This window comes from Suncus etruscus, chromosome 12 (assembly GCF_024139225.1).
Source record: "Suncus etruscus isolate mSunEtr1 chromosome 12, mSunEtr1.pri.cur, whole genome shotgun sequence".
Taxonomy (NCBI): Eukaryota; Metazoa; Chordata; class Mammalia; order Eulipotyphla; family Soricidae; genus Suncus; species Suncus etruscus.
The window spans coordinates 80,328,725-80,346,685 of NC_064859.1; the positions used below are offsets into that span (position 1 = coordinate 80,328,725).

General features: G+C 38.2%; 2 protein-coding genes across 2 annotated transcripts in view; one reads left to right on the forward strand and one right to left on the reverse strand.

Moving 5' to 3' along the window:
* The window catches only part of LRATD1 (LRAT domain containing 1), an 836,105-nt gene that overhangs the window by 708,418 nt on the left and 109,726 nt on the right, over positions 1-17,961 (forward strand). The gene's annotated exons all lie outside the window — the stretch shown is intronic.
* NBAS (NBAS subunit of NRZ tethering complex) overlaps positions 1-17,961 on the reverse strand; it is a 384,560-nt gene that overhangs the window by 117,414 nt on the left and 249,185 nt on the right. Inside the window, exons 41-43 of the mRNA XM_049784877.1 lie at positions 13,760-13,989; positions 11,129-11,239; positions 311-561 (exon numbers count right to left, since the gene is read on the reverse strand). Coding sequence (XP_049640834.1) covers positions 311-561; positions 11,129-11,239; positions 13,760-13,989 — 592 coding nt within the window. The remainder of the gene's footprint in view (positions 1-310; positions 562-11,128; positions 11,240-13,759; positions 13,990-17,961) is intronic.

The following is a 17,961-nucleotide window of genomic DNA, read 5'->3' on the forward strand; positions in this document are numbered from 1 at the left end:
TTTGAGCCACACCTGGTGACGCTCCAGGCTCACTTCAGGCTGTGCACTCAGGGATCACCCCTGGTAGGGTCAAAGGACCTTATGTGGTGCAAGAGATTGAGCCCAGATCAGCCACATGCAAGACAAGTATCCTCCTCACTGTAATCAATCAGACCTTGGAAGTGAAGGAGGTCGGAAAAAAATAACTGAAGTCGATCAATATTAAATCATTTGGTTTCAGATCTTTGTAAGTCATAACGTACATACATAATTGTGTATCAAAAAATGAATCCCAAGAGAATGAGTTCAAGCAGGGAAATGACCAACTTACCTGAGGCGACAACCTTAAACTTCTTTAACAGCCGAATATGGGTTTCGGGTTTAATGGCATATGTCCCCATGTCAGCACAGGCACAATTTTCTAAAAGGGTAAAATAATAAAGCAGTCTTTCATGATCAAAGCCACCAATTGAGGGGTAAATGTACTTGACCATGTGCTTGTAAAAGGACTCAGGATCAGTCTTCAAAGTCTCAAAGAGATGAAGGGCTTGGGCTCGATTTTCAATTTCCATTGTGGATAAACTAAAATGAAAAGAAAAAAGAAGAAACTTATTATTTCAAAGGGGACAAATAGTACAGAAGTTAAGGTCCTTCTTGCACACACAGAGAAAAAACTACTTGATCCTCAACACCACATATGGTCCCCTGAGAAGTGATCATGCCCAGGAGTGAGTCGTAAGCACAGTCAGGTGGGATGTCACATCTAACTCAGCCAAAACAGGGGAAAAAAACTTAAGATTTCATTTCTTATTTAAATAATGTGTCTTTAAAAATCCAGAAAGACTATTTATTATGGGTCCCTTTATTCCACTTAATCAAAGACAGTAAATCACCAAAGTGGACAGTTCCTATAAATGAAAACAAGTAAACTAGATTTCTAGTATTATCTAATTCTCTCCCCCAAGGGCTCCCAACAACCCTGTAAGGGGTTCAAATTACTGCAGTTGGGAGGGCTGGCTAAGGCTGATGAATCAAGAAAGTAAGTCCAGAATGTTCGCTTTCACTGAGTATTTTTTGGTTGTATTGCAAGAAAAACAAAAGCAAGAAAAAAACTGAGTATTATCTGGTTCTATGGCAAGAAAATTTGAGTTTTATTATATAAATGAAAACTACCTTTTTATTTCAGAAATAAAGAAAATGATATGGGAACAAGACCATGCCAATTATAGGCCAAAATTTTATATCCAAAAGCCTTAAACTGATATTCAATAAACTCATTTTTATATTAGACTTATAAGAGGAATGAACAGACATTTGTACCTTTACTTGAGGTAAGTATAGTAATGAGTGACAAATAAAACTCATTATTTTTACCTGAACATTTCTAGACATTTTTAATAATATAATAAAAAAATCACATATGGCTAATCTGTTTGTTTGACCAGAGCTTTTAGGGTAAACAGCAGAGTCTGAGTTTGATCATGTGCTTTTACCTGCAAAGAATTATGCTGACCCCATCTGTGTGACCCCATTGGTGTGAACCCCAGATCAATGAATGTTACATTTTGCAACTGTGTGTGTGTGTGTGTGTGTGTGTGTGTGTGTGTGTGTGTGCATGTGCTCCATACCTGGAGGTACTTGGGGGTTATTCCAGGCTCTGTGCTCTATCAAAAATTAACTCCTGGCAGGCTCAGTGGAGCATACGGAATGGCAGACATTGAACCCAAATTGGCAGTTTGCAAAGAAAACGCCCATCCACTGTACTATCACTCAGGCCCCACACTTTGCAATTTAGAGTCCTTCATGCAATCCCCAGCACTCAGAGAAGTGCCCTTTTCCAGGCTCTTAGTAGTAGTAATGAAAATATTTGAAATAAGATGCTTGAATTATTTGAACTACTTTTAAGAAGTACCAAGACATGGTTTTGATGTGGGTAAAGTTGATCCAAATTGGATTTTTTTTTTCCTTTTAAAAGTAATGAAACCTGTCATTTAATTGGGAGGGCATTCTGGGATGCTGTGGATCAACGGGGTTGGCTGCGTGCAAGGTGAGTGCCCTTCCCGCTCTTCCATTGCTCCTTCCCGACTTTTCTGAAAAGCCAAGCAACGAGCCCTTCAATAAAGTAGATTCTGGACTTAGATGCTGCATGGTTCCAGTTCCGGTGCTTTCCAACTTCCACTGAGTAGCTAGCAAAGTCAGTGCCTCCGGGAGGGCCAGGGAGTTGGCTGCACTGCACCCGGGGAATGATCCAAATTAGATTAAAAAAATTTTTTGATAGACCAATAATAACTGAGATAGCAATAACAATCAAAAAAGTTAAGATATTATGTAACTTTAAGATTCTCCTTATCCTCAAAAGACACCCTGTTTTCCTATTAAGACATAATTTAAATATTTACAAAAAATGGGGCCAGAGCAATAGCACAGCGGTAGGGCATTTGCTTTGCACATGGCTGCCAAGGACACACCTGGGTTTGAACCCTGGCATCCCATATGGTCCCCCAAGCCAGGAACAATTTCTGAGTGCACAGCCAGGAGTAACGCCTGAGCGTCACTGAATGTGGCCCAAAAAATCAAAAACAAACAAACAAATATTTACAAAAAATTCCAATGTATGAAAGTGATACTGAATCTATAAATATTTCCCAGACTCTTCCAGTGCCTCTTTAACCTAATTTCCTTCTTCTACTCTGGTCCTCATACATGTTTTAGATAGTCTGTCTCCCTAGCTAAACCAAGTACCACTCGATTATAAATATAATAGACACATCTTTATGTTTTCTTTTTTCAGAACCAAGCATTGTTGCAAGGTAATAAAGAAACATTCAACATATGTTTTATGAATGTCAAACTAATAAAAACTTAAATGTTCTGTATGAGCCATCCATTTGTCAGTATTGGAAAGGTATAAAGATTTAGAAGAGCTTTCCGTCCATGTTTTCAAAATCTAATTGAGTCATAGAAGTTCAGAGTCAAACAACAATGCAAAATAATACCTTGAGCTGACAAAGGGCATATAATGATAGACCAATTAAGTGTAGGCTCAATAAAGGTCTGCTTTGAAGAAGGTAAATATCATTGACAACAAAGGGCTTAATGAAAAACAATTTTGGATTGGCATTCTAAAATGAATGAAAGCAAAAGTAATGTGAGGTCAGGGGAGATAGTTCCAAGAGTTAGAGCATGAACTTGGCATGAGAGAGCCATACATTGGATAGTGGTATCTCAAGCATTTCCAGTACCCGACCAACACCAATTTGAGAGCACAGCAGAATATACTTCAAACAAAACAATCTGAGCAAAAGCATTTAAAAAAAAAAGCCTAAGTAATGTACTAGGTCACATACAGTATAAATGATGGCTGACTAGAAAACATTTTTGATTCTACAACTACTCAAAGTATGTATTATCATCAACAGTATAGAAAGTTCACACACAGTGGTATGTATATTGATGACTTTGACTTAAACTATTTCTTTTCTTTTCTTTTCTTTTTTTTTTTTTTTGGTTTTGGTTTTGGTTTCTGGGTCACAGTCAGCGGTGCTCAGTGGTTACATAGGTCTTTGTGCTCAGAAATTGCTCCTGGCAGGCACAGGGGGACTATATTGAATTCCTGGATTTGAACCACCTTCTGTCCTGAATTGGTTACGTGCAAGGCAAATGCCCTACACTGTGCTATCTCTCTGGTCCATACTTCTTATATTCTTATCCTTCATAATCTAAAGCAAAATAAAGTCTGAAAATAGTGTTGTAAAGAAGCAAGAAACTACATAACTCATTTTATTAAAAAGAAAATCACTGCTGGGAACAGGAGTGAAGGGAGGACAACATTGGTGGTGGGAATGCCGTTCATTCACTGTCACCATGTACCATAAATAATTTTGTGTAATGCACTTCGGTCACAATAAAAATTAAAAAAAATAATTAAAAATTTTTAAAAAAAAAGAAGAAAATTACCGACAAAAATCTGCCAGCAGAACAATGAAGCAAGAAAAACAAACTTGCATTTATTGTACTAATTATTATACTAGACAAGTTAAACCACTGCAATTATCAACTTGTAAATGATGAGCTGACATAAGATGGGTTTTTAACTTGCCTAAGATCAAAGATTTATGAAGGTCAATAGCACATACTACTTGAAAAATTGGGATTTGGGGAGCCAAAAGCATTTGCCTTACCATAGCTGGGTATGGGAGTATGAATCCAAAACAAAAACAATATAAAACAAACAAACCAGGATTAGTTCTACAAAACATAGTGTCTCTCTTAAGAGTAATAATTTACAGAGTAATCTATCATACCTCATTTCTAACAATCTGATTAAGAGACTATTCCAGACAGACTGAAATGGACCAATGCAAAATGGACATGACTAAATCCTATCAGTTTTAGATCATCTGTGCTTGGCTTGACTGAATAAATACTCTAACATAACTAACCACCACCCACCCTTGCTCACCACTTATTCTTCTGTGACTACAATTTAATTTGCCCACTGTGCAATTTTATCTAATTATCTTGTCGGGCGACATACTGCAATATTTTTATTGACACATGACAAGTAACAAAAACCCCTCTTCCATAAATTACAATGTGAAAAGATCTTTTATGAATGTAGTAATCAATAACTCATTTTAATAATTTCCATTGAAGAAAGGAAGCTGTTCTCTTTCCTCTGGAAAAAGAAATGAAATCTCTGCTTTGAAAGCATTTTCAAATAATTGACATTTTAAAAAAGGAGCAAAAGACCTGGGCTCTTTTCACTAATGAAATTTATAATTTCACTTAAAAATAGTTTACAGGAGCCAAAGCAGTGGCATAAGCAGTAAGGCATCTGCCTTGCGCACGCTAGCTTAGGACAGACCGCAGTACTGCAGTTCTGCATCTGCCTTGCACGCGACAGCCTAGGATGGACTGTGGTTCCCTGGCGACCCTTATGTTCCCACAAATCAGGAGCGATTTCTGAGCATATAGCCAGGAGTAACCCCTGAGCGTCACTAGGTGTGGCCGAAAAACCAAAAAAAATTTTTGTTTACAACCAGTAAAGAAATAGTACAGTAGGCAGGGCCTTTGCCTTGCATATAGCTAACCTGGGTTTGATCCCTGACACCTAATAAGGTCTCCTTATTATCACCAGGAGTGAATCCTAGGCAGAGAAGTCCTGAAAACCACTGGATGTGGTACTAAAGAAAAACAAAATAAAACAAAATAATTATTTACATGTGGTTTTTGGTTTTTGGTTTTTGGTTTTTGGGTCACACCTGGCAGCACTCAGGGGTTCCTCCTGGCTCTATGCTCAGAAATCACTCCTGGCAGGCTCAGGGGACCATATGGGATGCTGGGATTTGAACCAATGACCTTATGCATGAAAGGCAAACACCCTACCTCCATGCTATCTCTCCGGCTACATGTTCTTTCTTAAGCCAAGTATTTGCTATAAGAGCATGTGATATATGTATATGTATATGTATATGTATATGTATATGTATATGTATATGTATATGTATATGTATATGTATATGTATATATATATATACATACACACACACACATATATATAGTTTGTATTTAATTTTCAGAAATTAACCACAGGAATAAGTTAGTACTAGTAGAAGGAATAAATTAATAGAACAGATTTCATAATTAGGTGTCTGTAATAGCTTCAAGTTGTCAATCACCAAAAACCAAAAACATTACTGAAGAATGGTATATATTAAAATAACTTATATTCATATAAAAAAAAAAGCAGATGTTTTCAAATATATCGCTGAGATTGAGTGGCAATTTCCTTAGCTCTGTAATTCTCAAAACTTTCTACTCTTTGAATCACCTGGAGATCTTTTAAAATTCCTAACATCTTTCTGGATATTCCTAATGACATAGGTGGGAGCCAGATGATAGTCATTAATTACATCAGAGTCACCTCAGAAGGTAGGGCCCAGGCTTCAGTATTTTCAAGTTTGTTTGGATGATTCTAATGTGAAACACACTTTTGAGAACGTCTATCTTAGTTGACTTGGAGGAATAGTAAAAGAAGAGAGGCAGAGGAGGGAAGAAGGAAGATGATGGGAGAGAGGGAGGATAGAGGACTACTAACAAAAGGTGGAGAGAGCTAAGGGTTGGGGCCAGGGCCTGAATTGAAACCTGAGTTTGAAGAGATGTATGCCAATTATTCAGGATAATCTGCTCTCCAAGTTACAACCACTCTAACCTGAGGGGAACACACCGAGGCCTCTAAATGAACTTGAAGCAGCAGACCTGATCTGAACTGCAGTCAAGAGTTGAGTATAGGATGATGATGAAAAAATGAACTAGGCAATTTTGGAACTTTTCAGTTTGCCCACAATTAAACAACTGTCCTTATAAACTGAAAAATCAAGTCTAATTTTCCAAAGACACACAGACACCAACAAGTAGCCTAGAGTCTAAATTTTATCACATGAATGCTTGGCAAGTCTCTTGGCACAACACTTTATTACAGTGATGATGTGGTGGGCCTTTAGAACAGGGTTCCTCTCCTGCATTAGGATAATCCTGAACTCATAAGCCTTTTACTTTTACATTAGATGTCAATTCCAATTGATCCACATAGTCTCATATTCTTTCCTATCTAACAAAATATATTTTAAGAGATACCCTATCAGTAGTAATAGGATTCCTTTACGGAGATTTTGTCCTGTGTTAAGCACTATATTAGCCTCTTTTATCCCCACAAAAAAAGACATCCTATCACTGATATTTGCTTTGATTTGAAAAATAATTGTTCAAAGATCAGGTGTGCCCTGATAGGGTAAAAGAGGCCACAGGATGTGTTCAACAATTCTGGTTTGTCTCTAGAACAAATAATAACTCTGCTTTGAAGCACATATCACATGACAATCCTTTTGAATATATGTCTTTAATCTAAGCAGTTGTGTATAATGGAATAATATCTCTTTTTGAAGGGAGAAATTTAGGTGTTGAGGGATACAATAGTTTGCCTAGCAAGAATATATGAGAAGAATTCACATTAAAAAGAATTAAACCAGAATTATATGACTTAAAACTTTGAAGAACTTTTCACCGGGTTAAAAAAATTAATTAAAATCATTCTTCCTGCTTACATTCTAGGTCAGTGCTGGTAGTGTCCAAATATATGAAGAAAAGAGGCCTTCAATTTACAACATAAAAAGGAAGGCTACAGACATATATGGAAGGAAATGCTTCAGTTATGGTAATGGTAACAATTAGCTGAACATTTTTAAGATTAGTTAGATCACTTATGAAAAGCAAATCATAGCCACAATAAAGCTATCTTTTCCCCTTAGGCCAAAAGAAACTTCAAAATCACACTATGGTACAAACTTTAACAACCAAGTAAAACCTTTATCATTTCAACATCTATATTCTTCCATCTTACTCCCAATACAGATTTTCCCTGGCCCTAGATTTAATTTTAATTTTCAGCATTAAGGCATACATTTAATAAACTAAACTATCATAAAACCCCCTCCACATACTATCCATTCTCCACATACTAACAAGCTAGGCAGTTCTGGGGGCAGGGGAGAGAGAAGGTTCACAAGTGGTGCTGAGGGAACCCAAGACACTCCAGGAAACACTCAACCTGGCCAGCAGTTCAATATATGGCAAGAGGATATAGAGTTATGCAAGCCCTGCAGTACCAGAAACTACAGACAGAGTCAACCTTGAGGTACCTGGGGGCCTATAGGGTCACATCTAGAGATGGGTCAAGTGTCTATGTGGTTGGGATCAAACCAGTATAGGAAAGGAGGCATCTTGACCCCTGTCCTATCTCCCGAGCCCTAAGTTAGGTTTTCTTAAGGAAAGAGAAAATAGAAGAGACCAGTTTGGAATCTTGACAGTGTGGCTCTCTGGACATTCTGTTGACATTGACTATCAGCAATAACAACCCTCAGGCCAAAGAATCTGTATTCAATCAGCTTCAACTGACCAAAAAAGTAGATGATTACAATATGCAACAAAATACATGCAAGTAATATATCTCTTCTTAGCTATAACTTGGTCTTGCCCATCCTCATACCTGAAATCAAAAGAATCCTCCAAGAGCATACAGAGTTGATTGCAAAAATATATAGAGCTCAGAGTCCCTATCACCAGGAATCCTTACCATGGGTCTTAAGGAAGAATCAGTCAACAAAGATAGTATCATGATTTCTGGCATTCAAGCCAAATCACCCTGGTGACTACAAAGCAGATATTAAGAGTAAGCTGAGGGGCCAAAGACATAGCACAGTGGTAGAGTGTTTGCTTGCATGCAGTCAATCCAGAATGGATGATGGTTAGAATCCCAGCATCCCATATGGTCCCTGCCAGGAACAATTTCTGAGTGCAGAGTCAGGAGTAACCCCTAAGTGCCACCAGGTGTGACCCAAAATTAAACACACACACACACACACACACACACACACACACACTCAATCAAAAAAAAAAAAAAAAAGAGTGAGAAGAGGCTGTCTGACCTTCAAATCTTCTCTTTAAAGAAGTGAAAAGCCAAAGAGTGTAACCAAGACACACAAAGATAGTTCTGGTCCTTACTTGGGTCTCCTTTTTCACTGTGTAATCCCATATTTCCTTTACCTAAACAGTAATGTCAAGAATTTTCCTGTCTCAGAAGCTATTCCCTCTGTTTGTAATGGCTCTTCTTCAAAATCACCTTTAAAAAGTTATTTCTAGGTCCTAAGAGAAGTCTTCCCCATCTTCTCCCTGTGCTTTTAACTTAAGGTATTTCTTATCAGAACTATGAAATAAATAGGCAATGATATAACAAATGTACTATTCCATCAACTAAAAGTATTCTCTGGGATTTAAAATGATTCTGTGCAGATGGTTCCCCAAGAACCAACAGCAGTGATTCCTAAGCACAGAGCCAGGAATGAGACCTGACCAGCACCGGGTATGACTTCCCCAAATATAAACAAACCAAAAAAAGATCCTGTATTAAAGATACATATGAAGATCCCAGAATTGACAAAAGAACCGTATAATACTGTCTCACCCAAATTTGTGTTAGTGCTTCTCTATGCAAGTACTGAGGCAGGTAATCCTTACAGATTCAACCAAGAGAAGGGAGGATGTGAAACTCTAGGGAAACCAACTTCAGAACTGTCTTTTGCATGTGACTCTGACCTATTAACTTCCACTGGTTTTTCTCAGCAAGAAAATGTTGAGCAATTTCTATTATTTTAACAAGGTTGCTTTATTAATGCCTGTGTAACTAAGTCTGATTGAGTAGAAAGGCAAACCACTGCTTCTGAAGTTAATAACAGGCAGCACCAAACACCACTCAGTAAATCAATATTGGGTGTTTTGTCACTCACAAGTAATGATGCCAGGAGGTAATGATTTCCTGCTTTTGTAATTGCTGTGAGGCTGCATAATCACGCTGCTATCAGGTATAATGATATACCAGGAACAGTTCTGCACATTACTAGATTGTCTGATAATTTATAATGTATTCAAAACCAAAGAAGCATCCTGTTTGCACAGATATGGCACCCTTTATGAAACATTCAATGAAAGGAAAAGGATACTTAATAAAATGCCAAGGTAAAATGCCAATATACACAATATAAAAATATTATATTATTGTCCCTGAAATATGGTGAAGCTAATGTAATATTCATCAAAGAGAACACTATCCCCAGGTGGCAATTTCATAAACACTTTTTAAAATGTAGATGTTAAATATTCAATGTGATTAATAAGAAGTAAAAATGCTAAATTACATTTAACCATATTCTATAAACCCTTCTCTAAACTTGTTTTTCCCAATCGAAGCTTCTCTCCATGAGTCACCCATTTTTCCCCTGCCTTTCCAGTTTCTCTCTTTTTGTCACTTGTTAGAAGCTCTTCCTCCATTTACTCAAGGTTTGTGTCAAATTCTTTCTATTTTCCTTCAATCCATAGAGTAGAGTATTTCTCATCTCTATGCAGAGGACTCCCAAATTAGTATTTCCAGCTTTATCTTTTCTTTTGAATTTCAGATATACAGGATCCTCTGCCTACCTGATTTTTCTCTAGTATTACCTGTCTCACTGAATGAAGCCGTCCTCCAACAGGCAGACCAAGTACAAGCCAGGTGAGAGTCATACCCCTTCCCCCTTCAATCCCTTTATATATAGTTTATCCTATGAGTCAACTCATTACATTTATTCAGTGCTATCTACTTTACATCCTCATTATTTCTGACATCCATTATGCCTCTACCTTCTGTATTTTCAAAATTCTTCAAGTTCTAGTCACCAGTCACACAATCCTTTACTCTAATTCTCTCCCCATTGCAAACTGGTTTATATATGTCTTTTTTGACCTTCTTACAATCTTTTCTCATGTGCCTGCAAAAGTGAATATATTGAAATGCAGAGCCAATTATATATTTTTTTCCTTTCCTTTACCCAAATCCTTAAATAGCTTCCCATTCCTCTTGGGGAAAGAGGTTGTGCACAATCTTGGTGCATGGTCTGTCTTCTGGGCTTTTCAGTGCTGTGACACATTTTGTGCCCCTGATTCTCCATGTCTCACTACATTGTCCAGCTGTTAGGCTCATAGACTCCCCACATTCTTTCTGTAAAAGACTTCACTTAATTGTTTTGTCTCCCTAGAAAATGGCTACCCTCTCATCACAGTACAGTAATTTTAAGTCTGAGTTTCATGTTATTTCTTCAGAAAGGTCTTCCTCAACTATGCCAAATCTCCTGAGCTCTCTTACACAGCACATATCCGACTTTTGCTTAGGTCATTCAATTACGATGTCTCTCCCACACCAGACTATCAATTCCAAAACTGCCAGGATACCTCCTTTCACTCCTTTTCACTGAAATCATAGTATCTAACAATAATCCTGGTACAGAATGATTCCCAATAAAAGTCTTTTCCTAAATGACAAACTAATGATAACACTTAAAGGACAATACTAAAAGACAATATCTAAATGGCTTTAAGGTACCTATTAGTGCTGAAAAATAAAATAAGCTATAGAAAAATGTTTTATCAATGACATATATTAAAAAAACATACAAAAATACAGGAAACAGAAAGAAAAATTGAAATAGTACATGGCAACTCAAAACAGTCTCTAATCTGAAAGACATGGTAACAAACTAATCTATGGCTATGTACTTACCCACTGTCGGTGAAAAGGAAGTCCAAATGAGTCATAAAAACTTCCCAGCGGGAGACACTATAACGCTGTGCCAGAGAAAGAGCAATGCTGAAGACATCTTCCTCAAGTGTCCTTCAGGATGTCCATCAGCCACAGGGAAGAAAGAGAAGAGAAACACATTACCTTAATCAGGAAAGAAAATGTGCGGTGAGAATTGCTTTCCCGCTGAGAGGGGTGCAGTAAGCATTGTCTTTAATAAGACATTTCTCAGTAATTTGGAAAAGTACTTCCAAGGAATTTTAAGGCTCCTCTTTCTAGCTGTGGTGCATTACAATTGGCAAAGTATTGTCTAGGACTATGGTTCTAAACTGAGGGTGATTTTATCCACCAGGGGACCTTTGAAATTGTCTGGAGACAATTTTGATTGCCACAGTAGGGGAGGAAGCAGCAGGAAGCTAGTTCTTCTAGTGGGTAAAAGTCAGGCATGATGCTGAGCATCCTATAATGCACAGAGCAGTCTCACACACAAAGAATTCTCTACTCCAAAAATTACTGAGCTTAAAAAAGTCTGGTCTGGGACACTAGCACCTATAAGACAAACAAACAACAAAAAACACTATGCAAAGGTCTTTTTCTAGAAACCCAGCACAGTTCAACATGTCCAGAACACAAACTGTTGGCTCTTCATTTGGTAGTAAGGCAACTGTGTTCCTTGTTTTTTATTTTTTTGTTTTTTTATTTTTTTTTTTTGGTTTTTGGGTCACACCGGCAGCGCTCAGGGGTTACTCCTGGCTCTCTGCTCAGAAATCGCTCCTGGTAGGCATGGGGTACCATATGGGATGCCAGGATTCGAACCACTGCTCTTCTGCATGCAAGGCAACACCTTACCTCCATGCTATCTCTCCGGCCCCAGTGGTCCATTTTTTTAAATACAAAATATATTACTTTGTCATATACTTTTAAATTGAGATTTCTAAACCCTGGGGCATCCTGAGGAGGGTGAGTAGGCCAAGTTCCAACCTTGCAGAAGCCCCAGCAGCTGCATCCAAACCCCAAGGTTGCTGCTATGCCAAGAGGCCAACTCCACCACTTCATGACTAATATCTGCAAGGACACCAAACTGTAAAAAAAAAAAAAAAAAAACAAAACCAAACCTCCAGGTTCACTGGTTTTGGGGGCTGATTACCCTGGGTCTTCTAGGAGTAGCAGTAAGCAGACTCTCCTCAACCCATACTTCCAGAAGCTCCAGCAGCCACACCCACATAAACTCACCAGCCCATACTGTAATTGCTGGTTTGTGCAGCCACATATGCAGCCATGTGATAATTCCAAATTCCTCAATACTGACACCCACAGTGGGAGCACAATAAATTAGAGTGGAAAGTAGCAGAGAAGCCACCTAAGCTCAACAAACAAAAACTACAACATAAAATGCTCGACTTGCAACAAATAGCTTAGTAAACCTCCAGAGAATGATTTAATGACACTGTAGTGAGATATGACAATTTTCACAAATTTTCTTTTACTAAAGTGTTTTTTTCTAATAATTTCATTGCCATTTAGTTACAACAAGCAATATAAATCATTTTATATCCTCCAAGGGTACAGCCATGAGGGTGTGTGGAAAATTGGGGACAATGGTAGAAGGAATTCTACACTAATAATTGTGTTGAAACTCTGAATGCCAGAAACAACTATATTATGAACTTTATAAATCATGGTTTTTAAATTAATAAAAAAATTGAGATTTCTAGTCAAGTATAAACAACAATTATCTTTTAGCTTTTAATTTCTAAAATAGACTTCATACTTTACTTCCTTTCATGTCTATTGTACTCTAATATATTAATAAAATGGGATTAACCTATCAGAATCAAAACAAGGGATTTTGAAAAAATAATAATTCCCAAGGGGAAAGGTGGATACACCAATGAGGGATGTGATGTTAAAATTATCTACATAGGGGCTGGGAAGGTGGCGCTAGAAGTAAGGTGTCTGCCTTGCAAGCGCTAGTGTAGAACGGACAATGCTTCGATCCCCCGGCGTTCCATATGGTTCCCCCAAGCCAGGAGCGATTTCTGAGGTATAGCCAGGAGTAACCCCTGAGTGTCAAATGGGTGTGGCTCAAAAACAAACAAACAAACAAAAAAAAATATATATATACACACATAAAGAATATTAACAGATTAACAGTATTGTAAATCACAGTACCTCAGGAAAAAAATAAAGTTCAATAAAAAAAAGAACAGAGCATAATACAGTAGGTAGGGTACATGCTTTACATGTGGCAGACTCTGTCTGATCCCTGACATCCCATATAGTCTGCTGAGCTATGCCTACAGTGACCCATAAGCAAAGAGCCAGAGATTAGTATTAAGTACTGCCTCACTAGTGTGGCACCAAAAAAAGCCCCAAAAAGTTAAAAATTTAAATTTAATATTATTAACATTTAATAAAGTATTAATAATAATACTTCCCATCCTATTCAAATCTACAGTTTCAGAATATTGTCTGCAGTTACTAACCCATTTGGAAAAACCACACACACCACTCACATAACAGATGTAGGGCAAGGTCTGGTTTATGGAAACCATAAATGTGAATCTTCAAAGCTTTTGATTATAGTCTTTTATGAAACAAGTTATCCCTTACTCTGCTAGACCAAGAATAGTCTCCCTTTTATATTGGTCATCTGCAGTGAATCGTTGAACGTCTACACCCTTCCGAAGGCCCTGTAGGATCTGAGCCTGAGAAAAATCCAGGAGACGTTCATTGTAGTAGTGTAGCTGCTGGGTCAGTGAAATGACATCCTCAGGCCAGGCCTCATGTCCATATCGAGTTACATGCCGGGTAACCATCCTGATTAGCTCTTTAGGATCAGCCTATAAGTAAAAAGCACGAGACTGAGACTTAAAATTACTGTACTGTGATGAGAGGGGAGCCACTTTCTAGGGAGACAAAACAATTAAATAAATAAGTAAATTAATAAATAAACAACAAGGTGATGACTATATTCACCAAGAGGATCCTTTAGATAACTGCCATTTAATTAGGGCTTACCACCTTCATGAGAAGTAAGAAAACCAGTACATTTGTAGGACATAATATTAAGACATAAAGCTGCATCTACAAACAGGATTCTGTATTCTTGCTCTGGACTCTGGACTCTTCCACCTTAAAATGTCAACACACCTAAATAATATAATTCTTGCATTTAAATCAACTACTATCAACTTTCATCAGACTTCATAATTACATGATCCTTTATAATAATTTACCCTGGAAGCAATTTTTATTATCACTGATCTAGATAAAACTTTTTTTGACCTTCAAAATAATCAAGGCATCAAGGTTGCAGTTCAATAATCACACTATAAATTTCTAGACATTTGAGAAGTGTGCTTTCTCCCGAGATAAGTTAGGGGAAAATCCCATCCCTGTTCTTCAAATCATAAGCATATCCAGTTGCCTAAGAAAAATGTCCAAGCAATTTTTACTCTGCCCAAATTGGGGCTCAATGAGATAATGTTCTATTATTTCACTAACAGTAGTAAAATTATTCAAACAGAACAAAATTCAGATACCAACAGATGACAGAAGAGGCAAATAAGTGATTTACTGCCCATATTTATTTATATTAATGTTGGTCTGCGTGTCAATGAAGCAGTAATGGTTTGGTTACGATTTGGAATAAGTTCACAGGAAGGTTAATACTCAAACAACAGTAACTAAATCATGCCTGATTTTCAAGAAAATACGGTACATATTTTTGTAAAAGAAAATTAGGAAAAAATTCCAGAATCTACCTTTGATTCTCAGAAACATATCTAATTATAGAAAGTTGTCAGCACTGGTAATGTGTGAGCCATTATTTTGAGCCACACAGGAGATTTGTCAATGTCAAGTCTATATTACCAAACCGAGCCTGACATTCTCGCTCTTGATCCTATTAAGGGACAATCTGGAAGTACTGATAAAAACCAATTACTGAAATCTTGGATTCTAGCAAGGGAATCTGAGAAGTCAACAGTACTAGACTTAATGACTTCCCCTGCCTCTCTGCATATGCCCTTCTCTCAGAACCACAGATATATGTCTCAAGTCAAATATCTGGTCCTGAGAACTGACTTGCCAAAGAGATCTGTAAGAACATCTTTTACTCATTCAACATGATTTTTGGTGTGTTCACCAATTACACACTAGGGAGTTTACTAAGATGTACTAGACAATCTGTCCAGGCAGTACTTGAGGAGATACAACCAAGTAAACAACTATAAAATGGTTTACTACAGTAAGACAGGGTGCTATAGGAACACAGAGCGGTGAGACTTGAACAAGTGTCAAGGACATCTTGAGTGTCAAGGATTATCCATGTTAACTACTCAGGTATATGTGTAATAAAAAGGCCAGGGAAGAATATGGAAACATATTCCACTAAAAAGCAGAGAACATGCTCAAGGGACTAAAACCTCATGGAAAGATGAAGCAAATAAAGCAAACTGAACTACAGAGAGAAAGTGATTGGGAATCTGCTGCATAGGGATGACATTTCTGGCACTAGATTAGGCAAAGAAGACCTCATGTCTCAAGTCTTGGTGCCTATACTGCTGGGGTTTTGCGGTGTGTGTTTTTTTTTTCTCCTGTAAAACAAGTTTCATTTAATTAGGGTTGAAATACTTTGCATAACATTATAATTGAAGCGGGGGAGAACAAAAACTAGTCTATTACTTCACATGGCATGGGAAGCTGCTACTAAGAGTTACAAGCTCTACAGCTAGTTCCATGATTGACACGTTGGTTGGAATGTTGTTCCTGATAGAAGGCTGGACATCATCTGATAGAATATAGTCCGTACATTCCGCCTGGGAATCAGTTAGATGGGATGAATGCTCAAAACCATCCAGATGCTGGAAGGTTGGCCACTTGAAGCTCTGCTTACAAGACCAGGTTGGGATGCCAACCTTGAGAAACACCACAGCAATGCCACCTCAACCCATGTTCACCTCTCAGCTTCTCTGTTCAGGTACTGATGTTCCCTCCTGGAAGAGGGGGCTTTGGGGTACTTTTGGCCAGACATGACTAACAATGAACTTGGCTGAAACATCACAATAGCTAGACACTGCCAGGTGTCTACTGCTTGATTATCATCTAAATGAAGGGCTTCAAGACTAGACTTCGAGAGTTAAACTAGTCCAAATTAAAAGCAGATGCCAACCGGCTGATTATACACACAAGCTGTGAGGTTTTTAAACTTGTCCCTGACAAGGAAAAAAGGGAAATTCTACTCAGTTCAAGAAAATCCTCACTTAAAAATCTACACCTGCCCAGTGGTTCCCGACTGTGAAAAACTGTGTTGCCTGTGCATGTTCTTCCACTGGCCTGTCTCCTGAACCTCTTGGGAGCGGGCCAAAAAGGGCCCAGAAAAATAGCTCTCCCAGAGGATCATCCTAGGGCCGGAACGCCAAAGAACTGTGTCCAACCATAAAAACCGGCTACCCTCAGTATTCTGCAGAAAGGCAGGTCTTCTATTTGTGAGGTCAGGTTGGGAAAATCTACGCCTGCCAGTGGTTCCCGACTGTGAGAAACTTTGAGTGTTGCTTGTAAGTGTTTTTCCACTGTCCTGTCTCCTGAACCTCTTGGGAGTGGGCCGAAAAGGGCCCAGAAAAATAGCTCTTCCAGAAGCTCCAGAAGTGCGCGGCCGCTCAGCTTCGCTTTGCAGCCCTGCACTCTTTCTAACCAATGAACACTACCACAACATGCAGAAAAAAATCACACTACAAGCGTGAAAATGGGGAAACCTCGCAGGCAAACACCATGAACAGAGAATGAAGACTATAGTGCGGATGACCTAAAAATCCCAACCATCTGATTAACCTCTAGGATAAGGAGTTTAGAATAGAAATATGGAAGATGTTTATAGAACTCAAAGAAAGCATAGATCGATCTGAACAGAAACAAAGACATAAATCAGAAAACTCCAAATTGAAATAACAGATCTGAAAAACACGGTAGCGCAACTGAAAAACTCAGTGGACGGCCTCTCCAGCAGGGTAGCAGCAGCTGAGGACAGAATCAGCATGCTGGAGTATGTGATACAGAAAAACTCTACACAGCAAAAGAAATTGGAAAAGAATCTTAAGAAAAACAATCAGGCAATGAAAAAAGTACTGAAAGAATATGAACAGATGAAAATAGAAGTCTTTGATAAACTCAACAGAAACAATATAAGAATCATTGGAGTCCCAGAGGCCCAGGTAGGAGATCTCCAGGAAGAATCAAGTGTCAAAGACATCATCAAAGAGATACTCCCAGAGTTAAAGACTACATGCAATCAAATCCTACAGGTCCGAAGAGTACCAGCTAAAAGAGACACAAAGAAAAACACCCCAAGATACATCCTCGTTACGATGACAAATCCCACAGATAGAGATAGAATACTGCAAGCAGCAAGATCAAAAAGGGAAATTACATTCAAAGGAGCATCCGTAGACTTACAGCAGACATGTCACAAGAAACTCTCAAGGCCAGAAGACAGTGGTGGGATATTGTGACAAGACTGAATGAAATGGATGCCTCACCAAGAATACTGCACCCAGTCCGACTCACATTCAGGTATGAAGGAAAGATACATAGCTTCATGGATAAACAACAGCTCAGAAACTTCACACATGAAAAACCAGCCTTAAAGGAAAAACTGAAATGTCTACTCTAAGACAAGAGACCAAGAAACACAGCAAACTTATCTACAAAGATGTCAATGTCAATGTCAATGGACTAAATTCACCAATTAAAAGACACAGAGTGGCAAAATGGGTCAAAAAGATGAATCCAACCTTCTGCTGCCTACAAGAAAC